This window comes from Rissa tridactyla, chromosome 1, assembly GCF_028500815.1.
Source record: "Rissa tridactyla isolate bRisTri1 chromosome 1, bRisTri1.patW.cur.20221130, whole genome shotgun sequence".
Classification (NCBI taxonomy): Eukaryota; Metazoa; Chordata; class Aves; order Charadriiformes; family Laridae; genus Rissa; species Rissa tridactyla.
Window position 1 is genome coordinate 154,904,983 of NC_071466.1, and position 17,242 is coordinate 154,922,224.

Here is a 17,242-nt window from a genome sequence, read left to right on the forward strand (position 1 = left end):
TCAACTCAACACTTCTCATGCTGTCATGAGAAAGTCCCAGAATGCAAAGAAAGGCCCCTAAAACATCTTAACCTTCCTTACTTTAGACAGGCTGCAGTATCATCTCATCTATATTTAAACATCACCAAAAAAGGAGGCAATCTGATCTTCCATCATAGAAACGGAATTTTATAGCTCACCTCCCCTGAATTCTTCTTCCACCAATCAGTTGCTTAAGCAGATAATTGGAACCTCAAATACCCTGGTTTTAAATAAGCTTTCTTGAAAGACTCAAGAGAACTAAAATTGAATGCTATGAGTTCAAACAAAAACCCCTCTTTTTACTTTTGCCAGTACAAAAAAAATAAACCAATGTTTACCACGGAAAAGTCAAGTGCTACTATCTCAGTTTTCTTACTACTGAAATTTTCTCACTATTGAAACATTCTATGGGCCTATGTGCAGAGAGCCCAGATTGCTCATATTACCTGATCAAAAGTGCTTTCATCCTCCTCAGTCTGTCTCTGGAGTGGCTCCGTATGTATTCTATTCTGTAACCCTAGTTCTCACCTTATGACTGCCAACAAGTTGATTCACATACTGCTAACCTTAAAGTTAGATTTGTAGGTGTCCTTTGTTCCAATATATCTATTTCTGTAAAATACGTTGAAGAAATCTGACAGCATTATAGAACACCAGTTCTTAACAACAGAGGTCACTATATAGAACTATTCACTTGGTCTGCACTTTAGGTCTTCACTTCAACAATACCACAACGTTCCAGTTTTTTTGAGGTGGCATTGTAGTTCAACTGAGCTTTTCCCCCCTATAGAATAGTATCAGGGTCTAAAAAGCAGCACTGACTTTGAAGAAGCAGTTTTCATTCTTGACAAGATATAAACTGATTTAGCCAACCAAAATCGACGCCACCACTTTCAAAGGTGGTTGGAGATTACCGACAGAAACACCCTTAAAATGAACTCAGTAATTCAGGCCTAATGGCTTTTCCTAAAACCTTATTTCTAGTTTTCAAGGGTTAAAATTAACACTACTCAAAATACTCTCTTTTCCCAAGCTGGTTACACAATTTTCTCTAGAAATTTTGTCATGGTAACTAAATGGAACGCTAGCCTGAAGCGGTTTCTGCTGGGTAGAGCAGAAGGGTTAAATATCTGCATCCATTACTGAAACTGATTCAGTTTTAAATTGCTACAGTAGACACACCCTCACATCAGCTGTATTAATACAAACATGAAGATAACTGAACTTCTAGTTTAGTACTTTAGTCAAGAAAGCCAATTTTGTAAGCTTCTGGGTATTTCACCATAACCCTAGGCTAACCATACCATTTTCACATTCCTGTCCATTTTTACTAATTAGAAACAAGAACAATTCAAGTGACCAGCTCATAACACAAGTCAATGCAGCACATTATTTAAGTTTTCATACATTATTTTTTTTCCTGTAAGAGGAAAAAGCTCTTGACATGTGATGCTTCAGGGATTGCAGAACTAAGAATTGGGCAGAGCAGATGAAAAGATAAATTCCACATTTCCACTCAATCTGATGTGTTGAAAAAACTCCTCATACAGTGCAAGAGGCCTAAGGAGAAGCAACAGTTTTCTATATATTCTGCTCAGCAAGATTATCGAGTCTCAAGTTTTCTTGTCTCATCTTCTGATTCACACGAAAAATGACCTTGTTGCCCTGGTCAATGTTCAATCTAAAAGTAACAACACAGTGAAGTAACTAGTAAATCAAAGGCTGGGTGAAGTCCAAAGAGTAGAAAGGAAAGGAAAAAGATTAAGTGTTGCAATTTGTGAATTGTTTATGATTTTGAAGCAGATTTCTTCAGTTAAAAACCAGCAGTAAGTTCCTGCCAAAGCTGAGAAATCAACTCATTGTAACTGCAAGCCGGCAGTTTCCCATGGCAACTGCAAAAATTTTGTCCAGGATTCAAGTTTTCATTTAAATCCTCTATATTTTCAAAAATTACTTACTGTCAGTCCACTAAATAAATTAATGTAACCCTGTCTCATTCAGCCTGCCAGAGAGAGACTAATGCTGCTGTTGGTTAGAGGTTCAGCAAATTCTGACCATTCCAGTAGTTTTCCAGCTGTAGCCCAAGTGGACCACAGTTGTCTGTGGACAACTGAACAGAAGCAAGTGACCTAGATTTATTATATGGGATAACTATTTTCCACTTAGAGAATTTCAGAAGATCTGGAAGTTCCTTGGTTTTTGTTTAATGGCTGAGAGCAACTGCATTAGCTAAGCCTTTCTACTGATTATCTTTGTGTTCACAGCAAGAGATATTTAATAGTGCCTTTTTGACACTGCTGGGTTTTTTTATTCCCTGTCCTCTAAATTTCATAAATTGGAGCAACAAGGAATTTTCTCAAAGCTGTCTTCTTTCTACCCTGTATGCTGTGGGCAATATTTGGGACAAGCGGTCTTTATACCACCTTCTTATCACATTTTACTGAAACAAACAAAAATAGCAAAAACATCCACAAGAAATCCTGCAGATGATCAAAAAGTAAAATCAAATGAACAGATGTTGAGAAGGGAACTTCTTGAATACAGAAAGTTAAATCTCTGTGTCTAAGAGGCCGAAGACATCAATAGCAAGTTTTCATTGCTGTTCTGGATCCACATCTAGTCTTTGCTATTAGTTTTGCTTGCCACATCCACCTGAGCTTCAATATTTAAAAAGCTGAAAAAAGGTTACTCAAAGAATTTCAGCATAACATTCCTGCTAAAGGACCCTCAAAGGTTTATCAAAAAGAGGTATCTTCTGTTCTGATGATAGTGTGACTCTCTCCAGTTGGCATTTTGCAGCAAGTTCTACAACCACAGCAGGAAGATGTAGATGTCCATGTATGTTTAAAATCAGTATCTACTTTGCAATTCTCTACTTTGACAGAAGCCTCAGCTGCTAATGATAACATCAATACTTGGTCTACACAAGTTAAGAAAATGAATTATTAGCCTGATGCTGGCTTTTGCCTGTCTTGATATGGCATTTAAAGTACTCCGAAAAGCTTTTATAAGCACCTCTACACTTATTTTGGCTTAAGTCAACAAAAAGGTACTTATCAAGCATACTTTCAGGTTTTATTTATTAGTGGTAAACAAGTATTTAGCTTATCAACCATAATCAAATGCAATCTGAAGTCTTTTGTCTCAGTCAAAAGAATACAAGTCCAGAAACAACTGCCAAATAAACTGAACTACTGAGCCGTTTGTGCTTCAGTTGTTGTATCAGCACTTTTAGAGACAAACTAACCTGATACATGAGTTGTTCAACAGAACAGTAACGAACCTACTGTTTCCTAGCTACAGCTTCTAGAAACTTATGCTACAATCCCAGCTTCAGAGATGTGTCAAACATATGCATTATTGAAAACAGTTGTTCTCCCCCCACAAATCCTTAATCTAAGACTTAAGTGAAAAATAGTGGAAACCACTCACCATTTCCATTAGCAAGTGATGAAACAGGAATAAAAGGACCAGTTTTGTGGCTTCTCTTAGCTCTTATGAATTCCTATTTAGAAGTTTCATCCAAAAGCACTCGCCTGTTAGGCAACAGCTCACAGTAATGGCAGCAACTAGTTCTGACAGAATAAGCTGTAGCAGACAAAGGTATTTCTTCTAACAAGAGACTCTCCGTCCAGACTACTATTTTAATTGATGAGTGTTACTGCACTAAGTATTCTAGATCACAAACAGAAACAGTCAATGATCAGACACTTTCCAAGCTACCTCTGCTTAGAAGAATTGTTAGAGTTTGGAATTAAAATTAAAATGCTTTAGTTATAGCACGAGGGCTTGTCTATCATACATGATCATGTGTCACAACCAAAAATAAGAATTAGTGGTTAAATGGTTGTAAGGAATCACAGACAGGTCTAATGACCATGTACCTTGACATAAAACTAACGTTCATTCTAAAGAGATGTGTTAAGTACTGTATCCATCGAACACAGTGCAGCATCCATTTTCACAGGCAACACTGAGCTGGCTTAAAAGGGTTTTTCCTCCAGAAGTGACTGGCCAGACTCCATGTTTTAACACTGCTGCATTTTGATCTGATTTGGATGATCTGATTTCTACCCACTGATGATATCCACTCTGAGGGTATACTAAGCAGAAAATACTCCAGCCCACGTGCGTGCCAAATGATTGCTAAACAGGAGACATCAACCATACTTAAACCACAAATCAGATGAGGGCTCAGTGATTCAGTACTATACCATCAGCAGACTGACAACAGACAACACTATCAAAACAGAAAAATCTACAAAACACCTATTCATGTAGTTTCATACAAACTCAAGCTTAACACGTCAGATCATCTAATCATGGAATTCTGAAAGCAAGTTTGGACAAATAAAAATACACTGTACCATGCTTCACTTCCTTGGTGCCACTAAGTTTGTATTAGAGTAAAATATTAAGTTCAAGGATAAAGCAATCCAAAGGTTTAGTAATAGGATTCAGGCTATTTCCATCATTAGGTCATTGCTCCAAAAGTTAACCATCTGAGCAAAGAATAAAAGCCATTACCATCCAATCTGCACTTGGTTGCTAGCTCTGAATGAAAGCATTTTCAATTACTGTAAGAGCCTCAACATCTGTATTAAAATGCTCAGTACATGTTGTCCAAAGAATGCACAGGAAGTGACTGATTTCCTTCTAGGAGAACAGTAGGTGCCAGCTATTTGGTTTCAGTTTCAATAGATGCCAGCTTGATATTTTGACTTCTATGCATGATCTAAAAAACTAACAATAATAATAAAAAACACCAACCCACAATAATAAACACGAGTTCTCAAAGTTAGGGTTGTACTCCATGAATTCATGAAAGGATAAACAGGAAGATGAATATACCTTCAAAATATTACTGCTATAGTTTAAAAAATACTGAATTCAAATGTTGTAACTGGGGCTTAGCATCATAAGCATGACTGATTTCTCTAGAATCTGAACAAAGGATATGGCCAAGGCAAGATCAAGTGTTCTGTCAAACCCAAAGCAATGAAGCTTAGCTTCTAAGGAAGTTTTCATATTAAGATTAGCAGTCATTATTTTCCTGTGCACACTGAGTTTACATTTTCTTCACACAGCAATGCATAAAAAGATATGAAATATTAAAAGTTCTATAAGTTTTGTGCCTTAACACAGATTTTTGTTGATATATTGAAGCAGCTGATGACTGGAATCACACAAAACATGGAAGTAAAAAAACTTGATCAGGAAAGTTATTTTTAAATACATAAAATAAATGCTGCTTTCCAAGCAGTATATACTTAAAAAAACCATACACATTAATATCCACAGAATGGTTCTGTAAACTAGTTATATACGCTTTGAGTATTCAGTTCACTGTAATACTGTCATTAACACTTACCAATATTGATATTGCACTTTTATAATTTAAACAATCCATCTACATAAGTTAAGCTATTTTCTCCAGTTTTTACCAGGAACTACTGTTGACAGTGCTTTAGTAAGTACAGTCTATTAACTTGTCACAAGAACTGAAGACTGTTATACTCTAATACCTACTTTGAAATTAAATGCATTTACTGTTGAGTTAGTTACTATCTCCGAGATAAATTTAAGTAACAGATAATTAGTGCTTTATTACAGGCTAGATTCAAGTTTTTTAAACCATGCTAAATATCCACCCCTTTAGTCAAGGAAGAGTTAATAGTATTATTAAAGTTACTGAGAAGCCAGAAATCCAAGAAATAAAGATTCTCCTAAATGCCCCACTTGAAAACAGAGGATCCCGCAAAATTTTTTATACAGGCCATACACAGAAATGCAGATTTCACCTCATTGGAACTCTCCTGACCAGTCTTTTTTATATAAGAACCTGAAACCTCCTCCTCTCAATTGGATTACTTGAATCAAGTACTGGAAGCGTTTTTGAACAAACATTAAAATCCTTTTAAAACATTTATTTCCTATGGTATTTGCATTCATAGCATCATTAACAAAACAGTTTAGAAGAGATATGCTGACAGCAACTGTTCTATGGACAGCTCTCTACCTATTGTCTCAAATGGCCTTCCAGCTCATCTTTCCTCCTTGAAGCTAATCACTAATTTATAGGCCACAAGTGTGTTAAAAAGCAAGTTCATAAGTTACTGCAGTTTGGGGAAAGAAAGTGTCAGTCATTCGACAATAACTATAAAGACTTGATCTTAGCTCATAAGAAACTTTGAGCACACAACTCTGTTTTATAAACTGACTCCATAATTAGATATGCTTCAGAATATTCTTTGAACTTTGGTTGGAAGTATGACAGGCAGATCTCCAGAATACCTTTCTAGTGATGTTTTGGTCTGTTCAGCTTATTAGCCACTGCATGCAATTACTCTGATTTTCAAAGTGTAGCTGAAGGCTAAGTAAAATGATTTCACCATTTCCCTTTTGGCCTGTAATCAGTGAGGAAGGCAGCAATGGATATAAGCAAAGACAAAAATCTAGACCATTCTTGTTGTAGCAAGAGAGTTACAAAAATTCTTTCTTTGGAGAAACACAATAACCCTTGGGATAATATGCATCTGTAATGAACTACAAAACTACACTGCACACGAAAAACTAATAGAGACCGTAAAAACGGGCAAAGTGCTAAAAAGCACCAAAACCCAAGTCCCTCAAGCTACTTCAAAGCCATACTCACATGTTTATTAGTTTACAAGACCATATTTCTCTTTCCCTTCCTACTCTCCTTCATCAGGATTTCAACTACTTTCAGGATAACATCAAGTTATTTGCTGTCCCTTTATTTATATAAAAACAAACAAACACAACAACAACAAAAAAACAAACAACACACACCAAAATACACACAAGTACATTCCAGTCAAACTGAGAATTAAGACAAGAACCGTAGCTTGTTCAATAGGACTTATTAACACTGTATTGCTTTCCAAGTCAGAAAGCTACAGAACTGCACTGTGTTGAGAGCACAACACAGATACCAGTCCCTTAAACATTTAAAGGAAACTGTTGTTTCTCTCCCCACCTGTAGCATGTGATTGGAGAATTCACCATTGGTGGTTGCAATCAACATAGGCTCTAACATCAACCTGCAGTAAAAAAAGCCAATGGTATATCCAGCATCCAATAAAGATTTCAAACTCTTTAATATGAGCTGTGCTAATTTGCACCTGCCCGTCCGCATAACAAGCTAAAGGAGAAAAATATCCAATTATTCAAAACTGCTAAAACTGCAACTTGTAAGAAAAACAGCTCTTGTATAACCAACTGGTCAGTTATTGGCACCTAGTAATTCCAGCTACTGCTTTTGTCCTAGTAATAGGAGATCTGTCTGCACAAGTGACAACTGTCTCTTTCCACAGAATTGTATTGATTGGTAAATACAACATACAAGATGGAGCTTTTGCTAGGGGAACTAAAATTAAGAATAACTTACTACAAACCTTCAACTTCGGAAGTGTACAAATTAGGTACAAAGATGTAATTTTTTTTTCATACTTTTGTCTGGACACATACTCAGAAGTTCAAACAAATATAAACACAAAGCCATAGAAAAACAGCTAAGAACACTCAGCTGGAGATATGTATTAGAAAAATGAATATGTGACTTAAGCAATACAATTTTATACATCCCCTAGCTTTCCATATCTTTCCTAAATTTTCTCTTTGACATTTCATCTACTCCTTTGAGCCTTTCAGTCTCAAAAATTCTCGGACTTGAGAATCCTGCATTTCTGAGTCCACTATGTTCTGCTTAAACTTGGGTAGAACGTTTGACCTTTAAGTCCTGTCATCTCAACAGTTAAGAATATGCTCCTTCAGAACAGGCATACAGAAGTTACTTGGACTATTGTGAACTGTCCATGCGATTCTTTATTTATGCATTCTGACACTGTGGCAACATCCATTCATTCAGTATTTTAACTTATGCGGCCTGCGTGACTTACCAAGTCCATGGTACCCAAGTCAGCATTCAATGCATAATCCTCACAACTAAAACAACTTTCCGCACATTATTTTAAATGGAGACAGAATACAAACCACTACAGAATTGTTCTCTTGGACTTCTAGAGAGCTTAGCTCACCTTCCGTATGCCTTCCTATTGAAATCAAAATTAACTAACTGAATTGCAAGACAAGAGCTAGGCTTGAAAAACAAGGATTTGGTAAAGATAAAACTGATACCGGAGGGACAACTGAGGTTAGAATAAGGCAGGGTGGGAGGAAAAGGAGCAGTACTAGAAGCAAATATTTTCCTCACACCACTGGATTCTCTGCTTGTTATTCATAACTTATTCCTAACTTTGTGCCATCATACTTATCATACTAGAGACCACAAACTCAGACAAAACAGGAATTTAAGGAACGGAATACATTAGTAAAACTTTCAGCAGCAAAGATTTAAATTCAATAGCTTATTAAAATCTGATTTTGATCACTCTCTCTACTTTTTGTAGCAAACACCAGTTAGACACAGGACAAGTCAGTATAATAAGAACAGCCCAAACAGAAACAAATAAGGAAGTACTTAATTTTTTTTTTATTTAAGCACAAAAAAGTGAAACATGAGTCACATACTTAGGCAACCTCTTAAAGCCACCAAGAGTTTCAGAGCGCAGAAGCCAACTGACCAAACTACCAGGGCTACTGAGATGATTAGGGGACTGGAACACCTCTCTTATGAAGAAAGGCTGAGGGACTTGGGTCTTTTTAGTCTGGAAAAAAGACAGCTGAGGGGGGACCCTATCAACACTTATAAATACTTAAAGGGTGGGTTTCAGAAGGATGGGGCCAGGCTCTTTTCAGTGGCGCCCAAGGACAGGACAAGAGGTAATGGGCACAAACTTGAGCATAGGAAGTTCCACCTAAACATGAGGAGGAACTTCTTTTCTTTGAAGGTGGCAGAGCACTGGAACAGGCTATCCAGAGAGGTGACGGAGTCTGCATCTCTGGAGACATTCAAAACCTCCCTGGACGCGTTCCTGTGCAACCTGGTCTAGGTGACCCTGCTCTGGCAGGGGGGTTGGACTAGATGGTCTCCAGAGGTCCCTTCCAACCCTATGATTCTATGAAACAAAACAATCATAGGCCTGACATCAACATCTCAGAAAGATACTACTACATTCAACAGTTCCAGATTTGTGATCTGTCTTATGAACTCTGTTTACATTGCAGATGAAAATGGCTTCAGAATCAGTTATATCTGTACCTTCACAAAAAGGACAGGTTTTAGAATTCTGAGATGTTCGTTCAGTTAGCAAGTCATACATTCCACCACAACGCCAGGTTTACAGGTGAGTTTGTAACTCCATGTTGCTCCTATAAACTACTTACAGAATTGATGCACAAACTATTAATATTTGTGAGCAACTCTTTGACACATGTCCTCAGACTCTTTCGGGTCAGACCAGGGATATTAATTAGCCATCCTGAAAAGGTGTTTGTCCATCAACCTTATACGTCTTATTGTACTCACTACTAAAAAGCAGCTGCCAAGCTGTGTTCTTCTGAAAGTTTTTCCAGTATATTTATGGCATTTTAGCTAAGAGTAATTCTACCACAAATATGGAACCTGCTAACAGCAGGTTACTGTAGCAAGCAACTGTCTTGTTTCATAAAAGAAAGGTTTAGGTCATCATGTTCAAATTTACAAACAGTAAATTGAACACCAACTTCAAGTAGAACTAAGCAGTAAACCAAAACTGTATCTTTAGAAATCACACTCCAGCTCACTCAACAGTGATCAAGAGGAAAACGACAGAAGGCCTAGAATACTCCAGATAAAGAAAAACCCATATAGTACAAATATTAGCATAAAACTGAGGAGTTACAATACAGAGATATCCAAGAGGCTCCACAAGGGATAAACTCAGTCCAGCAGCTCACAGGTCAGTGCTAGCCCTGATATGCCCCTGGACAAACTGCTAAAGTATACTTGCACTGCACTGTAATCCAGCAAGGATTGCAGGCTCTCTGTCACTTAAAGGCAAGAAAACTGTTTCCAAACCAGAGGCAATTCAGATATCAATGCAGCTATAATAATGAAATGCATTTCAGCATTCAACATAGCGAGGCAGGGTGAATTTCAATATATCCATGGTATGGTTAATCTGTAGCTCAGGTAATCCATCCAAATATAATAACCGTTTAAGCGTTCCTTTTCATTTAGTTTGTTTCTTAAGGAGTAGAAGTCATTTCAATGGACACCCAAAAGAATAGAGGTTACCCCTCAAAAGTTATTTCTCCATTATAATCATTCTTCTTGCAGACATATTTAAGTATCTTCTCTTTTTCACAACACTTAAACCTTAACTATACCCCTGACTGCTACCTCTTTTTCAAAACGGTATTTCTAAACAATGTTTTTGGTTTAGTCTCTTCAGTTAGTTTTGCAGTAGTCAAGTTTTCTGCATTTCTCAAAACATGTATACAAACATCATTATTCCCCAAAGAACTGCAACTAGTATCATAATTTTGTGAAGGATGCACAGGTAGTTGCTGTTTTCTAGTTGAGTTATTGAAGGTCCTCTAGGGATTTAGTTTTGTTTGTTTTGTCCTTTAAAAAAACAAGACTCCACACCGGAAATGCCTACTAGCCAAGGATACATGTACATACTTTCTGAAAACATTTGTTTCACAGCCTACCATCACTTCAGCTTCCCAGTAGGAAAAATCTGGTGCTTCCAGTTTGGTTGACTGTCCTATATTCTTAGTAGTATTTATAATACTAACTTAACTAGTATTAGGTTAGATGATTTATCAAACATAACTGTAAGCAGTGGTGTGCTTAGGAAGCAACGATATAAGGGATTACGGCAGCTCACAAAGTGAGGAATTCTCAGTTAAGCTACGGGAGATGAAATTACTGTAGAACAAACATTTATTGTAACCTCTTTCTTACAAATCCAAGTTTATCTTGCCAAAAACTTTGTGTGTAGAGACTGAACAGGAATTATACTTAGCCACTGGGGAAGCAGGATAAAGAAAAGGAAAAAAAGCAAACACCATTCACGTTAAGAAGTTCTGCAGGCTTAATATACCCTGCTCTTCTTCTAACTAGTACTTTTTAACCCTCTGTTCCCTCCCTTGAGGGAAGCAAATGTCTCTAGTCCGCGTGGGTCCTCCTTACGCATTTAACTGCACATTTGATTCATCTATTCCCATGAAAGCTTCTGCTTTCTTGGTGAATTTCAAAAATTTGAGTGGATGTACGTGGGAAGAGTGCGGAATTCCTTCAATCCCCTCAGTTCCTGCAAAGACACCTCTGAAGACAATATATGTTGGCTATATTCAAAAGGAAGACATCAAAGAAAGCTAACAGTAAGAACTACTGTTTAATCTAGTTATCATAAAAATAGATGACACCATTAAGTGTTAGCATAACATATTAACTACAGTACTTCAGTAGAAATTTAACATTTACCATAAAGAAAAAGTTGACACAAGTCAAGAAACAGAGACCAATAAGGTGTTTCTTACAAAAGGCAGACATCTTACAGGACTATTCAAACTTTACAATTAATCTTTCACATTTTTATCGAGTAGAAGACAACAATGTCTTCCAAATGCACAGACTGGCAGCACTAAGATCTCTTTTACTAGGCAACAAAACAGTATCATTTGGCATTGGTTTGTTTCACTGCCACCCTCAAAACTACTGTTTCTGTGAAAGATTCTTTCTGAATAAAGCATCTTTAGGAGAATGCAAGATCTCTTTACACAGAAATACATAAAATGCAAATGGAGACTCTTCTGCCTCTGTAACCTTTCTTTGTCCAAGAACTACTGAAGTGGCAGAAGCTTTTTCTACTTACAGAAGATAAACCATGTCATTGAAAAGAAAGGTTTTCACATTGTACTTTAAGTAAGTTTCACCTGCTGTTTGAATCAAAGTCTGAGAGACATTAAGCTACCATCTTCTTGGTACCTACTAACCAAATCTGAGATTAAAAAAAAAAAAAAAAGAGATACTAATGGCTCCAAAGACAGAACCTCCACAGTTTATTACACACAACTGAAGATTATCTGATTATCAGAGTTCAACTCTTCTAGCCTGAATGATGACATCCATTTTTACTATTATTCTTAAAGTGCCCGGGGTCATCTGGTCAGCATTTCAAGCCCTGCCATTCAGGTATGAAACAAAATCAGAGGTCAAACCCTTTATGTTGTAATTGCCAGTAAAACGGCAATACTATAGTCAAAAGCTGTATTGTTTTCAATCAACTAATGAGGAAACAAGACTAGAACAAGAAACAAAACAAATGAGAAGTTGGAAATCAAGTTTCAGGAAGACAGACAAGAAAGAATTTTATGAAGAAGCAGACTGTAAGATATATAAGACAGCCTCCCACATTACAGGCAGAGGAAATTTCTGCTACTGCAAAGTTTATATAAGTAAAATTCCTGAACGTTAAATCATACTTAGAACAGGAAAGCAGCAGGGAGCAGAAGCCATACAGCCGATAAGAAAGACAGTCAAAAGAGAACATCCAGCATGGAAAAGATACTTTTCTAAGAACTGTAACTATGAAAGCATGATTTGCCCTCACATATTTCATTAATTTGGGAACGAAGAGTGTGAAGTTCCAACTGAGGCTTCTCGTACAGTCCAAGGATTTATAGAGTTCTCTTGCCCCTCCTCAATGTACATTTCCTGTTGTGCAGTGAAACATAAGCTCATTCTTATACTCTTTTCTTCCCTGAAGGTACCTCCCTTTTCTTCGTTCAGTTTCACAAAACCCACCAGTACCCCTATAAAACCAGAAATTAGCCAAAAAATTAACAAACCACAAGGAAGGAAGAGGAGCAGTCCAAACTTGCTCATATAAGCTTTGTTTCCACAGGAAACCATGCTAAGAGTTTACTAGCCCGCAATCTGTCAAGAAAACATAATGAACTGAAAAGAAAACATTAGACTTCTCGTGTTACTGGCAAGTAGGATGCTGAACAGCTGATGACAGAAAGCATATTTGCACGTGGGAGAAAGAAATTAACAAGATTTGTTTGCAAATAAGCAGAAAATTCCCATAGTTTATTCCCATTCTACGTTAGAAGCAGTTCTAAATTCCCATAGTTTATTCCCATTCTACATTAGAAGCAGTTCTAAAATGTAAGATTGTTCAAGGATTGTAGGCTTCTTTTACTGTAATCATCTAACCACAGACAGTATCTCTCTTTTAAGGATTTCTGCCTCATTAGTACAGTTAGATGATGCCCTTCAGCCTGTTTACTATAGCATCATCGAGGCTGGCTCAAGCCTCTTTCAGTAGAAGATAGAACTAAGTATTTGACTTTGCACTGAAGCGGATGAAGAGTGATCACATAAATCCATTTGCTACATGAGTTGCAGTGCGACTCTTCCAGAGTGGGAATACAAAGAAAAGCTTTGTAATTAGTACTGCAGTGATCTTGTAGATATAAACTGATTCAAGATGGTTACTGCCAAAGTTTTTGCCTCAGCAACAGATACGCAAGTATTGTGCAGTGAGCTCTCTAGGTATACACGAAATTCCTGTAAAACCTGTAGCAAGAATCCAAATCTGCTGCTGAAACACTCTGGAGGCCCCCAAAACAGAGAAGAAATAAGACGCATTAATGTAGTATTCAACTTCATTACACACACATAGGTACATGACCCTTATCAAACAGATGAAGTGGGATAATTATATTATTCCCAGTTATTACCTCTAGCACTATACAAAGAGAGCAGAGTATGTGAGTGCACAGCCACTTTGATGCAAAGTCCAGTAGCTGAAACTGTCAGAGAAGACTATTCAAGCTAATCTGTTGGACTTTGTACTAAAGCAGCTGGACGTACTTGCACACATTTCTTTTTGCCAAGAGCGCTATAAGTTTGGGTAGTGCTTTTCAACCAAAGTTGACAAGTGGAGCAGGAAGAACTCAAGTCATCACAGCAAGATACGTCAGCATGTGTCAAGCTCCCAAAGACAATCATTAACTTGTTCAGAGATCTAAATAATTATAGCTAAATTACATGTAAACCTCTGCTCTGATGTAACAGTTTCTAGACGATATTCCTGAACACTAAGGATTCAGTGAAGCGGTATCTTGCCCTTATGTACACTTTTCCCACAAACCTCATTGACAACTGAAGGCAAATGAGGACAGAATCCAGCCTCCAAATACTACAATGTACCTGAAGATTATTCACCCATTACACGGGTGCCTACTGTTCCAATAGCACTCACCCTAACCAGATACCAAAACACTTTACAGAAGGTTAATGAATTAAGCCTCAACACACCCGGTAGCTTAGCATCACCCTATTAAGGATGAACCCTGAGGCACAGAGATGAAGGATAACCAAACCAAGGCCACACATATGCATATACACGTAGGATCAGGAAGGCAGGACTGGGATATGGACTGTCAATCTAGAAAGTTTCACGTACTGCCAGCACATATGAACGCACAAGAGTCGACCCGGGGGGCAGGAGGGGAACAGGGCAGCGGGTGAAAAAAGGAACCCCAGGAACCGAGAGAGCAGCGAGGAGGGGGCGGGGGAGCGCACCCTACCGCCTGGACCCTCACCACCACCGCGGGAACTTCCCACAGAGCCTGCCCCCAGGCATGTCGCGGTTCCTGCCACCCCCGCGGCCCCGCCCGGTCGACCCACGAACAGAGGGCCCTGAAGGCTCCCTGCACATCCCTCCCTCCTCAGCCCGCAGCGCCGCCTCGCCCACCCCAGGCCCTCGCCGCCGCTTCCTCCTCCTACCTTGGCCACGTAGTCCTTCACCTCATCCAAGTCTCCATTTTTGAGAGCCCACATGAACTCCTTGTCAGACATCGCGGCCGCCTAGCAGAGACGCGGGCGGGCGAGGCGGCGGCGAGGGCGACGGCGCGGCGGGCAGGAGCCCCTCCCCCGGCTGGCGGCCGCTCGCTGCCGGCCGGCGGTTGGGCCGGCGAGCGGTTGGGCTGGCGGTTGGTCGGGGGGCGGCGGCAGTTAGGGCGGTTGGGGCTCGGCGCCGCGCAGCGAGGCCGGGCGCGCGGGCAGAGGGAAGCGCGGCGGCGTCCGCCTGACTGAAGGGAAAAGCGGTTTACTTGCGCGCGGCGCTTCCGCTTCCGGTTGCCATTTCGCTCCCCTGCCCACCCCACCGAAACGCCCACGCGGGACGGGGGGAAGTGCGGGGGGGAGACGGCGGGGGGCGCATGCGCGAAGCGGCACTCTGTGGGCGGCGCATGCGCCCACTGTCAGCGTCCCCCTGTTCCCGGAGATACGGCGGGGGGGGAAGAAGAGGGGGAAGCGGCTCGGCGCATGCGCCGTCACTTCCCGCCGCCTCGCCCCGCCGGCGGCCCCGCCCCCGGCCGCCCCGGGGGGTTGCCATGGTGACGCGGCCTGCGCCGGGCCCCTCAGGCCGTCTGGCCCGCTCGCCGGCGGGGCCGCTGAGGCTGCCGCCGGCTGGGCAGGCGAGCCCTGTGAAACTCAGCCGTGGGCAAGCCTACGCTTACCTCACCATGTGCCCGGGACCCTGCGGAAGATGCGCGTGGGGCGTTGAGTCTCTGCCCGGGGCGCTGCGGCATGGCCGGGGGCGCGGCAGGCCGCGCTGGGGGTCGGCGGACCGCTGGCTCCTGCCTCCCACCCGGCTGAAGAGCTTCAGCCTGTTGAAGTGTCTGTTCCCACTGAGGAACTGAGTGTCTAAATAGCTGTTCTGCAAAACCCGAGGCACTGAACATGCTGCAAATAATTATCGTAATGCTTCCAAAACATGAGCAGGGAGACATAAAAGGAAGTATGTGATAATTAATTAATGTGTTGGCACTTGTCGGTTGCATCTGTTTTCTGAAACCACATGTTTTGCGTATGGGGCATACAGCCTGTTGTGTGAATCATGCCTGACTGCTAACAGGCAGACGCTCTTCCTAACCCTCTCTGGCAAGCATCATACTGAATCATAGAATCGTAGAATAGTTTGGGTTGGAAGGGACCTTAAAGACTATCTAGTTCCACCCCCCCTGCAATGAGCAGGGACATCTCTCACTAGATCAGGTCAATCAAAGCTCCATCCAACCTGATGTTGAATGTTTCTGGGAGTGAGGTACTAACCACCTCTGGGCAACCTGTTCCAGTGTTTCACGACTCTCATTGTAAAAAAAATCCCTCTTTTAGGTTAAAACCATTACCCCTTGCCTTATCACAACAGGCCCTGATGAAAAGTTTGTCCCCATCTTTCTTATAAGCTCCCTTTAAGTACTGAAAGGCCACAATAAGGTCCCCCCCGAGCCTTCTCTTCTCCAGGCTGAACAACCACAACTCTCTCAGCCTGTCCTCACCGGAGAGTTGCTCCATCCATTGTCTTCGTGGCCCTCCTCTGGACCCACACCAACAGGTCCATGTCTTTCTTGTGTGAGGACTCCATACGCAGCGCTCCAGCTGGGGGTCTCACCAGAAAGGAGCAGAGGGGCGGAATCATAGAATAGTTTGGGTTGGAAGGGGCCTTTAAAGGTCATCTAGTCCAGCCCCCCAACATCCTAAACACCATTGGAGCTGCTCCACTGTGACTGTCCCCAACACACCCAGTCTGGCAACAGTATGAAAATGTACAGATACTGTTTAAAGTACCAATGCTCTTATTAATGAGAAGGAGGGGGCACTCCACCATACAGCCAAAGAAAATTTGTAAGAGGGGGTGGTGGTGCTATACAGCTTGTGATATTTCTGTGTTTTCTTTGTATTTCTGAACCACAGAAATGTTAAATATGTAGGGCTTTGCAGATTTTTGTCAGGGATTAAATGGTATTTAAATGAAATATCTAGAATGTTGCTTGCAAGGAAATAAAAATTATAACCTTTCAAGTTGGATTAATTACGGATTTCACTTATAAACAGAATTTTTGAAACACATGATTTTGTCCCCGTTCCTTTTCCTAATGTTATTAAAGAAAAAGAAAACAAAAAACTGTGAAAGACAAATGGTCAAGTGCCCTTGCATTTTTTTGTAAATGCTCCCACAAGATGCATAAATAAAAATTTTCAGTGCTGAATTTTCAGTCTGCAGAAATGGTAAGCTAGTTCGGATTTTTTAATAAGTTAAATCCAATTTCTTCCTTTTTTGGCAGACTAATCCTGAGTTAAGTCTGGTGCAAACATATTTAAAATTCTGTATACTTAGATATTTCAGTATGCATCAAGGAGCCAAGTTGTGACCATATTTTTTAAAATTCTGCTGAACACTTCTGTCGCTATATTTCTATTCACTAGCCTGTGAATCCAGTCTTTCAATTT

The 17,242-nt window shown here is 40.3% G+C and overlaps 1 protein-coding gene across 1 annotated transcript in view; it reads right to left on the bottom strand.

Annotated features, from left to right (window-relative positions):
• The window catches only part of MTPN (myotrophin), a 41,755-nt gene extending 26,632 nt beyond the window's left edge, over positions 1-15,123 (bottom strand). Inside the window, exon 1 of the mRNA XM_054197494.1 lies at positions 14,735-15,123. Within this exon, the coding sequence (XP_054053469.1) occupies positions 14,735-14,806 (72 nt within the window). The 5' untranslated portion in view covers positions 14,807-15,123. The remainder of the gene's footprint in view (positions 1-14,734) is intronic.
• Positions 15,124-17,242: the final 2,119 nt, after the last annotated feature.